The following is a 12,846-nucleotide window of genomic DNA, read 5'->3' as shown; positions in this document are numbered from 1 at the left end:
CTTCTTACTTCAATGCTCTTAATAATGTGTTCAGGTTTTTTCTGCTTCAGAAATATCATTGGAATGTCTTTATGGTGGGCCCTTAATGACTGCTTTTGGGGTCAGTGGGTATACTTTTTCACGGAGTTGTGGCTGTCCTCTTCAAGAATGTCATTTTTATGGTAAGAATGTATCAGAGTTAATAACAAAAGAATCACAGGGGCCTTAGAATATCTCTCTTTAGTGACCAGAATTCCCTAAAGGAATACCATCATCTTATTATACTGTAGAATAAGGAAACAAAGCCAGAGAATGTCTCCAGAAAAGCTTTTAGACCTTGATTCTATAGTGCCATTAGAGTAGAGAAATTTGCAAGATTAGCATGGGTCCCTTAAATACAAATACATATTGAGAATTATTTCTTAATCTTGGATCATATTTCAGAGAAAATGAAACTGTCCAAAAAGGCCACATGATGCTTAAGTTCTTTCCTGATTTAAGCCCTTATCATTATCAAGTCCTTAAAAATCTTTTAGTGTATGGTTAGCATAACCTTTACACAGTTATAAGCATCTTACCAAAGAATTATGGAAAGAAATATGTTTTCATTCTTTCTCTGACTTTAGAACAGTTGTATTATTTTATATGGAAGACACAACTCCAAATATCTTTTTTAAATAAAGGCCTCATTTAAATACCAACAATATTTTACTGATATTGTTTTATATTTTAAAGTTATGGATCATTATGGTTTTCCAAGAATTAAAAGTGACCATCGTTCAGAGGACAATGGAGAAATGCAATGTCGTGGATGTTTGCTGATTCTAAGATATACAAATAAGACACTACAAAGAAGACCTAAATTAAAGATTATTATCACAGAAATGTAATGTGATGTGGCTTCTGACCTCATCATTCAATTGAAATTGCTTTCTGCTAAGTTACCAATGATCTCTTAATTGCTTAATTCAATGGAGTTTTTTTTTTTCAGTCCTAGAACTCAACCTATCTGTTACATTTAATATTGTTGACCACCCCAACCTCCTGGATACTCTTTCCTCTCTGCTTTCATGATACTACTCTCTTTTGGTTTGCTTCCTACTTGTATGACCACTCCTTTGAGATCTTTTCTACTGATTCATCATCCAGAATTATGTGGATTTCTCCTTGTTCTTCTCTCCTTGCTTCTTTTTGGTGACCTCATAAACTCTAAAGAGTTAGAATTATCTCTATGCAGATGACTCCCACATCTATATATTTAGGCCCAGTATCTCCCTTTTAATCCCACATCACCAATTTTCTATTGCACATTTCAAATTGTGTGTCCAGGGGACATTTAGGGGACATCTTAAACTCAACATGTCTAAAACTAAACTCATTATCTTTCCCCTTACACCCTTCTCTTTTCTAAACTCTCCTATTTATGTTGAAGGTACCATCATCCTTCCAGTCTTACATCTTCAATTAATTGGAAAATTTTGGTGTTTCTTTCTTTACAACATCTTTCCTATATGACCTGCTGTCTCTATTTGCACAGTTACCATCTTGATTTGGATCCCCATCATTTCTTGCACAGATTATTCTGATAGTCTTTTAATTGCTTCAAATGTCTTTTCATTCCAATTCATTTTATATGCTTCTGCCAAAGAAATTTTCTTTAAGCTGAGATCTGATCCTGTGATTTTTTTATTAATTAAATTCAGTGGCTTCCTTTTGTCTCTAGGACAAAACAAAAGTCCTTTGTTAAGGTTTTAAAGTTGTACACAAGTTGTCCCTAACCTATCTTTCTAGACTTATTAGACATAATTCTCTCTCCTTCCTGCATTCTGTGACCCAGTCAAATTGAATTTCTCTTTATTCCTCATGCTCATTGCTCCATCTGGATTTGTACTGGCCATATTATATGCATTAAATACACTTCCTCCTTATTACCACTTCACAAATTCCCTCTTTTTGTTTAACATACAACTTAATCTTCATTGCTAACATCCACACTCCAGAACTATCTATCTATCTGCATGTATGTATGTATATATACTTTGTAATGACACTCATGTTTATTCATCTTATATTTATTCTGTATGTAATTTTATATATACTTTATATGTATTTATATGTACTCTGCCATTGGAATGTAAACTTCGTGAATAGGAGTTGTTCCTGCTTGTCTGACCACTTCTTTGAGGCCTCTTGTATTCATCATCCAGAATTATATGGTTTTTCCCTAAAGCTCTTTCAGTACCTGGAGCATAGTAAATGCTTACTCAATCAATATTGATTGATATGACAGACATTGTAGTAGGCATTTATTTTTTTCCCTTTTAAATGTTTTATTATTTCAATGCTGTTTCTTGTCAAAATCTATTAAAATGATGAGTAAATGAATATTTAAACTTTAATGAACTTCAGAAGTTGCTGGGTTTTTGTTTTTGTCTTTTTAAACTAGATGATTGCAAGCAATGCAAGTTAGACAAATTACCTTTAAAAATCCTCATATTTCAAATGAGATTTGCAAAAGCTGAAAGTTGGAAGAAGTGGGGTTCTATAGATACAGAGATAAAAGCAAGACAAAAGCTTTATTAGGCATTTGTTGATTTGGAAATGCATCTGTAATCAAGAAAGCAATCAAAATAATTTGTATGTGACGAGATATATCAAAAGAGAATCTACCTAAAGACCTACTTCTGACTATTTGATTAATTCAAAAGAACCAGATAATTAGTTGCTCTTTTGAACCAGAGAATCTTTGACAGTGTCATTAAGAGTTATTAAACCTTCCAAAATTTCACATGTTGAATAATATCTCTCATTTTGCTATAGATTTTCAGCTGAATTTGATTTTAGGACCTATGACTCAGAAGGTGTTATACTCTATGCAGAATCCCTTGATCACTCAGCATGGTTCCTGCTTGCCCTTCGTGATGGGAGGATTGAAATTCAGTTCAAAAATGAACATGGGACTAAAGTCACAAGTGGTGGCAAAATTATTAATGATGGTGTATGGAACATTGTAAGTTTTAAGATTACCAATCTCACATTTTGCCTGTAAACTTTTAGTCTGCTCCTATAAAATTCAGTGATGATTGATCTTAGTAGAAACTAAATGAACTTCTGAAGAAGGAAATGGCAAACTACTCTAGTATTTTAGCCAGGAAACTCTATGGATAGTTTAGTTCACGAGGAGCAACAGTAAATGTAAATTTATTAAATATCAGCATTGATGTTAATTCAAGTTTATCTTATGTTATAAATGCAAATACTGACCTTAATAAATAAATAAATAAGACATAATAGACCTCCTATATATAACTATTTATTTAATCAGATTTTTGTACTAATTCATATCAGTTGATCTATTGTTCCAATTAATCTAGCTTTCACCACACTGGATATCTCAATTATTTATATTACAGAATACTATCTAATTTTAAGGAATGATGTCATAGAACCTAGAATAGCACTTTGCACATAGTAGACACATAATAAATGCTTGTGGAATTGAATTAATAGGAAAAGTTTGGGTCAAGAATCAGGAGATAATACTAACTTACCTTTCTATAGCACTTAAAGGGTTGCAAATTGTTATAAAACATATTGACAAATGCAGTACATATATTATTAGCCCCATATTACAGATAATTATACTCAGGTTTGAAAGGAAAAGTGATGGTAAAGAATGTTAGAAGTATTCAGAGTTTCTCTCTAAATCTGTGAAATCAAGATTATAGAAGATATTTATTACAATCTCTCAAGACTTGGCCCTTATCAGGGACATAATACTGAATGATGTGGAATAATATACAATACTGTATTTTTTCTTATACTTCCTGCTACTGTCATCCTGTGAAAATGAAATGATATTTTCCACTTTTAGAGGAATCTGTTTCTGGGGTTAAATACTATTTTCTAATAGATTGAGTGTTAAAAAGCACATGGCAAGAAGTAGTTCAGAAACTTTTAAGTATGATAGATTCTGAATGTGTTTGCACCCATTTTGTTTACATTAAGCTTTTTAGTAATTTATACATAACTTTTGATTCGTAGTGTCTTTCAAATTTTTTGACTAGTATTATATTGTAATATATTACTGATTTATGAATTTGGCAGCTTAGTAAATTATGGTATAGAATGTTTCATAAGAACTTCTTTGGGATAGAAAGATATATCAAATAAAACAATCATTTTATATATGTACTCCAAAAGAGTAGTTCATGAATTAATTTAAAAACATTAATATTAATTATGTTACAGAGTATGCTTTAATCAAGAAACTTGATATATATTTTAAAGTTCACAAAAGCATTTTAAATGAAAGAAATTCAATTTAAAATCAATTATTTGGAATAATTTTGTGATGTAGAATAAGAGGTGATCATTAAAATAGCATACATAAAAATCAGCCACTTTACTTACAATATAAGAAAGGTTTTGATATTAATTATATAATTTTTACATGAAACAATAATAAATTCCTTGTAATTAATTTGCATAGATAATTTTTCCTCAATTTTCTTGATAGAAAAGCAACTTTTGAACAAAAGTTTAAAAATATTTGAAAGAACCTAATTAAAAATGAAATCCTTATAAAGAAAATTAGCTTTCAGGTTTTTGATATGTTGTAATTTGAATTTCTTTAGATTTCCTGGAAATGGAAAAATATGTATTATACACATATGTAAATATATATTCTGTATAATAGGCAGGACTTTTGAATGTCAATTCTGCTTTACTCTAAAATTTTATTCTTAAGTCACTAATTGGACAAATGTTTAATATCTTGTTATCAAAAATAATCGAAAGAAACCTAATTAAAAACAAAATCATTTTAAAGATAATTAGCTTTCAGATTTTTTTGTTGTTATAACTTGAATTTCCTAGAAGTGAAAAAAAGCAGCACATATATACATATTTATGTATTTTTATATGTGCATATTACATATATTCTATGTAATAGGGCTTTTGAAGTGCCAATTCTCCTTTACTTGCTTTAAAATTTTATTCTTAATTCACTTATAAGTATTTTATAATTTATAATTGTCCTATTCCTTCAAAAGCCCCAAAGACATATGTAAACAATAACTAAAAATATAATTTACCCATTCTGCAATATAATCTGTTTCATTTTGTTTATACCATACTTTGTAGGACACTGGGATTTTAAAATATATTCTATGCAGACTGGTGTTTTTAATCTATCTTTTTACTCATTGCTTTGGATTTGTGATCAAATGCTATTGCTTTAACTTGTTTTGTTGTCTGCCCTTAGAGTAATTTAATTTATTAAACCCAACATTTCAAAATGTTTGATTCTAGGTGTCTGTTGAAGAATTAGAAAATAGCATAAGTGTTAAAATAGCCAAAGAAGCAGTTATGAATATAAACAGCCCTGGACGTCTTTTCAAATCTAACAATGGTTTTTTGGAAACTAAAGTATACTTCGCGGGATTACCTCGGATGATGGAAAATGGTCTTATAAAACTGGTAATAATTCAACATCATAACATTTAGTACCTCTTACCTCTCAGATACTTTTAGTCCTTTAATTGTTTCAAAAGTATTTAAATATCAGCAATAATAGTTTATGAAATACTTGCAGAAAAATCAGTATCATAATATGTCTTTAAAACATAGTTTAGGAAGAAATAATACAAGCATTAATTTATTAATGCTCACTAGTATTATATGCAGATACAGCGCTAAGTACTGAAGATACAAATACAAGGAAAAAGACAGTTATGCCTTCAAAGAGTTTTCATTATAATGGAGAAAGACATCATGCAAAATGGAACTAAAACCTAGAAAAAAGACAAAGTGTGGAAGTTAGATGAACTGTATAGAATGGGAGGAAGGCTCTAGAGAAAATTGATCTCCAGGAGAAAGGGCTGGCTGGCCTGGCAGATTGATATGGATGGGTGAGAAGGCCCTAAGTGTATTTTTATATATCAGGGCAAGAAGGCTCCAGGCACTGGTGAAAACGAATGAATGAGACCTAGCAACTGACGGGTGGTTTTGAAGTTTGGAAAAATCAAGATCAGAACTAGGAGGGGAGAATGAACATTTTCTTTATTTGTAGACATTTTAATTTGAGCTAATATAAACTGCAGTTTTCTAAGGAGAGTCATTACTATTTTGTGAAAAAGTGCTGCATTTATAATCAATAAAGCTGCCTCTGAATCCTATGATAAATAGTCCAGCAAATTAGTCCTTTCTTATTGTTTTCTTAGATTTGGAACTATCTTGAGTGATTTTTTGTATTTGTAATTTATGTATTTGTATGTCAGAAATATGTGTCTTTTTATCAATATGCTTTAAACTCTCTTAATTTGACTTTACAATATATGGATAGATGTCTGGGAGAATAGCTACATTGTTCTTGCAGATTGTGGGGGAGGGGGGTGTGAAAGAAAAAAAATCCATTCCTTCAACCAAATTACATCCTAACCTACTGTTGTATCCTATCTAAACTGTTTCCAACTCTAGAACTTTGTTGACTTCATCTTAAGATTTAGCTTTTTAAAAGCTCCATGAATTGAAACCAGTTTCAGTTCAGCCAATGTATAATCCTTTCTGAATCCATCAGGGAAAGAGGAATATGTTTCATAAAGATATCACTAGTTGTGGACATTTTAAAACATCATCATCTTTGTTAGTATTTTGCTTACTTTGTTCACCTTAGAAGTGTTGAAAAATTAACTCATTGTGCCAACTTTTATGTAGATTAACCCTCGCCTAGATGGATGTATTCGTGGATGGAACTTGATGAATCAAGGAGCTTCAGAAGTAAAAGAAATTATTCAAGAAAAACAAAATAAACATTGTTTGGCCTCTGTGGAAAAAGGTTCCTACTATCCTGGTTCTGGAGTTGCCCAATTTGACATTGACTATAGTAAGTTATTCTCTTTCTTGAGTTAAAGAGTTAGAGAACTTTGTGCATTTAAAGCTCTATTATTGATGCTACATATATCTTTGTAATTTACCTTCTTTTAATAACTGATACCAAATCACCTAAAAACTATAATCATATATTCTTATATTTATATTTAAAAATTCCTAGTTAATAGATCAGCTTTGTAGCAGAATTCTAGTATATTCCTACTTTGAGATTAGAGAACTATTTATGAAGTAACTTTTTTGAAGTTTAAAAATACTTAGTCTTAATCTAATGATTTACAATGGTGTAGAAGCAAACTTGGGTTGTTATCTGAGATTATGTTAATGGAATGCAAGATGGAGAGGTATCATTAAAAGATGCCACCAAATAATAAAGATTTTTGGTCCAAAAACTCATGAAATCATCTACTAAGGTAAAAGAAGGCTTAGGATTCACACTAATGAAGTCTGAGATTTTTTTTGAAGTACTAATATTTAAGGAGGAAAATTTTATTCATATACAGAGTGATAGGATCATAAGATATAGAATTGAAAAGTGTCTTAGTAATTGTTTAATCCTATGGCTCTTGATATGGAGTCCATGAGCCCTCTCCCAATGAATTTGTGGTTATATATTTTGGAGCGAGGGGAAAATTACTTCTATTTCATCATAATTGCTTTCCTTTATAATTACATATTTTATTTTATGTATCTAAAATATCATTCTGAGGAACCTAGAGCCTTTTCCATGGTGCCAAAAATGTTTAAGAACTCCATGGTCTTTTCCAAACCTCCCAGTTTCAGTGACAAAACTGAAGAACAGAGAAAAGAAGTGACTTGTTTAAGGTCACACAGTAAGAGGCAGCATTAGAATTTGAACTTTGGTTCTCTTACTCCAAATCCAGAATTCTTTCTAAGATATTCTTTACATGTAATTTCTTTTCTTATTTATTTACATATTCTTTAAAATATTTTTATACTTTTTTGAATAACAAACACTCAACCTTTGTCTTCCTCATTCCTTTCTCACTGATGGAGAATAACTCCATAAATAATTAAGTAAAATGGTCTAATAAAATGACCGTGGCAAAAAGGAAGACTATATGCTTTAAAAAAAAATGTATGCTTTTGCTATAATCATTCATTGACAACATTGTCTATATTTCATCTTTTTGTTAACTTTAATATAGTTGTCTGTTCTGCTTCATGAGAATAAAGATCTTAATTTCTCTCTATAATTTCAGTATCTGACACAAAGCCTTGAATAGAATTGGTGTTTAATAAATACTACTTGAATTGAATTTATTTCACCTTGAAGACTGTCTTTGCTTCTGATGCATGAAATTGTGCTAATTATAAAACAGAATAGTACGTTTAGAACATTTCTCTATTAAGTTATTGTCACCCCTCCATATCCTATATTCCACCATCATACCTCGCTTTGTTCTTTCCCCTGGAAGGCTCAGAAACCACAGCTTTATTTTATTCTTAATCAGAAAAAAAGAAATATGGAATAGTAAACAACTTTTTCCTGACAGCAGCCTATAAAATGGGTCAGAATCTCTTGCATCATAATCGGTGTGCAAAGCATTTAGCTATTAAAAGTCAGTAAAGAAAAGCTAATGCTATTGTTGGAAGTGAAAAACAACCACCACAACAAAAAAAGAACTAAAAATAAACTAAAATATCAGACTTGCTTTGTATTTTTGCACTTTGGGTTTTTCTAATTGTTTTCCTTTGGGGGAACTCAGGAATCTTTTGATCACTAGATTTGTTAAAAGCAAACTCTTTCACTTATACAAAGTTATACAAAGATGGGAGTAAAACAGGTTTAGGGTAACAAACATACTTTTATTCAATTTCCAAGTCATTTAATTTTTTGGAAAATGTCTCAATAATGTCTTCATGCCTGTTTCTCTCTCTCTCTCTCTCTCTCTCTCTCTCTCTCTCTCTCTCTCCCTCTGTCTGTCTGTCTGTCTGTCTCTTTCTCTCTCTCTTTCTCTCCTTTTGCTTCCTTTGGATCAGATAATGTGGTCAGTGCTGAAGGCTGGCAGATAAATGTGACCTTGGCCATCCGGCCATCTGCAGGCACTGGTGTCATGTTTGCCTTGGTATCCGGGGATACGGTTCCTCTTGCATTGTCCTTGGTAGACTCCAGCTCCTCAGAATTCCAGGTAATTTTATTCTAAATAAACAGTGCTGTTCCACTCTTTCTGTTATTGTTTGCTTGCATTTTTGTTTTCCTTCTCAGGTTTTTATCTTTTGAGATCCGATTTTTCTTGTGCAACAAGATAACTGTATAAATATGTATACACATATTGGATTTATCATATACTTTAACATATTTAACATGTATTGGACTACCTTCCATCTAGGGGAGGAGGTAGGGGGAAGAAGGGGAAAAATTGGAACAGAAGATTTTGCAAGAGTCAATGTTGAAAAAATTACCTATGCATATGTTTTGTAAATAAAAAGCTATAATTAAAAAAATAAAAAAACAAATAAGCAAAAAAACAAACATAAACTATGCTTCATCAAAACACTGGGAGGGCAAAGGAAATTTAATCAAAGCAGCCATTCTTATCTCTTTAGCAATACTTAACTCAAATACACAAATGCTTCCTACTGGTCATTAATAGCATACTTATCATAATTACTTATTACTTATTTCTTATTTCCAAGGGACTATAATGAGTGCTTAAGCTTCAAGAAGTATTCACAGGGAAGACATTTGGAATGAAGATCTGGTTCCACTCTATTAAAGCAAGCCATAAACTAGAAATTTGGCCTTATACAGATTGATTCTCCACATCTACCTTATTTCTGTCCATTTAAATTATGAAACTTGAAATGCTGTGTGATCAGGAGGGAGACTTAATAGAGATAGAGTGAGTGGAGTCATATTTTTGTCATTTCCTATTAAAATGTAATAGCAAGCTGGTGGGGATGTAAATACATCATCTTCTCTTCTGGCCATAAGATACTCAAGAGACTAACATTCTGTTCCATTGAAAAATTAGCATCCAGGATCCTCTTATTCCCAGATAGAAATGGGGAATCAAACACAGGAACCTAAACAGCATTTTTTTTGGGGGGGGGGAATGAATCAACGCTGGGATTTCATTGGTATAAGAAACTGCCTCATAAAGTTGTTGGGGAACCCTAAGAGTTTAAGGGACTTGTGTACAGTTACTCAGTTGTCATGTGTCAAAGGAAAAACATAAACTTGTTTTTTCATGATTCATGATCATAAATTAGAATTCATGATTCTAATTTCATGATTCAATAATTCTTAGAATTATTATATGATTATTATAATAATCTTAATTATAAGAAATGGATTACTTCTTAATCCACTACACAATATTGCCTGACAAAATTACCTTGTGTTTATTTTGTTTATATTTTGTATATTCTTTTCACATGTTGCCTTTCCTGATAGAATGTAAACAGTGTGAAAACAAGCAATTTCATTTTTGTCTTCATATCTCTAAGACTCAGCACAGTCACAGGCATCTATTTGGTTTATTAATTAATTTTACTTAGACTTGCCATTGCTAAACTATAAGAGGCATTCTGGCCTCAATGTTATGATAACCTGGTTTTTATGCTTTAAGAGGGAATTTCGGGGGAGGAAAAGGAAGAAGTAAAGCAATTGTAGTTTTTTGGACTTGTTAATTCATGTACTTATGTCTTATGTATAGCTTGTTCTGTTTAAAAGATGAATTGATTTTAAAAATATATAATGTCTCCATTTTTATGTTATCATTTGCCTGAGATATAAAAATATGAACTGATATTCAACTGACATATTTAGGTGGATAAATTAGCCTCCATTTTATCTGAGTAATTCTGAAAGGTAGACTAGTGCAAGGTATCAGGGTCTAGAGAGAATAGGAATGAAACTGGAATTTTTTGCTTAAATATCCAAGATTAAATACTCAACAATTTCCTGGACCAACATTTGTCATGGTGCTCTATGCAGTTTCTTTGAAACACTAGACTGAGAATAAAATTAATCTATTTAACTTCTTCCTAATGATTCCAAGCCTGCCTATTTAGTTTTATGAAGTTTTTTCCTTCTCTTTCCTTCTTACTATCCGGATTTTGATACTTTTACATCTCATGAGGTAAGGGAAGAGGATGAGAAAAAGAGATAATTAAAACAATTCTTTGGCCACTTGCTAGCAGTTTCAGTGGAAGGATGTTTGGGTTATGTAGAGATTAAAATCATATCAGACTGCCTCTCTAACATTTCACTCTGAGCTTTGTGCATAGTAGATACTTACAGCAGAAGGCATGTTAAAGTAGATGTTCATGGAGAAATTGACTTAGGAGATGTTCAAAATGTTTTTTAAAAGCTTTCAGAAAGTACTGCAAATTAGAAAGCCTTAGAAAGAAAAATGTGTATTGCTAAAAAGAAAAGGATTGTGATGAAGCAATAACAACTTTATCCATTTACTAAAGATCCTTTATTTCTTTGAACAAAACTGATAAATATATTCAGACTATATTTTTCTTTCACAAATTATTTATATACACTCAACAAACTTAAAGCAGTTTTTATATTTGAACAAGGGCAAATGCATATCTTTCCCATGTTATTTCTAATATTAATTACAACTTTTTAATATGTCTTTGTCTTATCATTTTTCTGTATATGTGAGATCTATACACATAAAATATAAGCCAATGTCTCCTTGTGCCAAAATATGTTTCACATTGACTAATTTTCTTAAAAATATTTCCTCAAAGAACCAGTGACATAGACTACTAATTATGATTTGGTATTGGAAATGAATTTTAAATTGAAAAAATTAGATATTTATTCTAGCATAGAACCACTGGTTTGTAAGAACCATGCCTTTATATTGATCAACTTCTAACATACCAAGATAAGATTCAAAGTGGGTTCATGATTTAGACATAAAGAGTGATATGATAAGTAAATTAGAAGAACAAAAGATAGTCTATCTCTCAGATCTGTGAAGAAGGAAAGTCAAAGAAGAATTGAAAAAAAACAGAATGAAATACAAAATGGGTAATTTTGATTATATTAAATTGAAAAGGTTTTGTACAAACAAAATCAATATAGACAAGATTAGAAGGGAAGCAGAAAGAAAAAATTCTTTACATCCAAGGATTCTAATAAAGGCCTAAGGAAAATTGAGTCAAATTTATAAGAATACATTGATAAGTGGTCAAAGGATATGAACAGACAATTTTCAGGCAAAATACAATTTCAGGCAAAAAAAATACAATTCAGGCAAAAAAAATTGCAATGAACTAGCAATAAGATTATAGGATGATCAATTCTTTTGAATAATGAGATAATTCAGGCTAATTCCAATGGTCTTTTGTTCTGATTTTTCTTATGCAGCATGATAATTGTGGAAATACACACACAAACACACACACACACATATAAGAACTGTACATGTTTAACATATATAGAATTATTTATTGTCTTTGGGGAGAGGGTGGGGGAAGGGAAGGATAAAATTTTGGAACACAAGGTTTTTCAAGGGTAACTGTTGAAACAAAAAAAATATTGATTAAAAGTTCTGTATTGTTAACTAGAAGGAGGATATATGTCTATATGTTTTATTATGGATAAAAATATTTAAAAGGATCAAAAAAGAAGTATGCTTTTAAAATGTATGTTTGTTATTAAAGATATAACTAAATATAAAGGTTTTTTAAGCAAGCATTCCACATATTCAGGCCTTTGCCAATAATGTTATCTTGAAGATAGTTAGTATTCATTTGGAGGCCAAAAAAGAAACTAGCAGAGTATCTTTCCCTTGTTCTGACTTTAGTTTCACTTTTTTCTATTGTCACTTAAGCCTCAAATATGTAACCTAGAACACAACTATTATAATCTCTGCTTATTGAAATGCTTATTTTTTTCTTGCAAAGTCTAACTACATCTAGTCTGAAGAATTCCTTGATTTTCACAACTGAAAACTGATGCTTCCCTCTTAGAGCTTTTTGTGG

At 31.0% G+C, this 12,846-nt stretch overlaps 1 protein-coding gene across 1 annotated transcript in view; it reads left to right on the top strand.

Annotated features, from left to right (window-relative positions):
• PROS1 (protein S) overlaps positions 1-12,846 on the top strand; it is a 96,171-nt gene that overhangs the window by 78,632 nt on the left and 4,693 nt on the right. Inside the window, exons 10-13 of the mRNA XM_031958866.1 lie at positions 2,800-2,989; positions 5,293-5,460; positions 6,697-6,865; positions 8,875-9,023. Of these exons, the coding sequence (XP_031814726.1) occupies positions 2,800-2,989; positions 5,293-5,460; positions 6,697-6,865; positions 8,875-9,023 (676 nt within the window). The remainder of the gene's footprint in view (positions 1-2,799; positions 2,990-5,292; positions 5,461-6,696; positions 6,866-8,874; positions 9,024-12,846) is intronic.

The sequence above is a fragment of the Sarcophilus harrisii genome, chromosome 3, assembly GCF_902635505.1.
Source record: "Sarcophilus harrisii chromosome 3, mSarHar1.11, whole genome shotgun sequence".
Lineage (NCBI taxonomy): Eukaryota > Metazoa > Chordata > Mammalia > Dasyuromorphia > Dasyuridae > Sarcophilus > Sarcophilus harrisii.
Note: the sequence above shows the minus strand (reverse complement) of the source record. Positions and strands in the feature narration are given on the sequence as shown.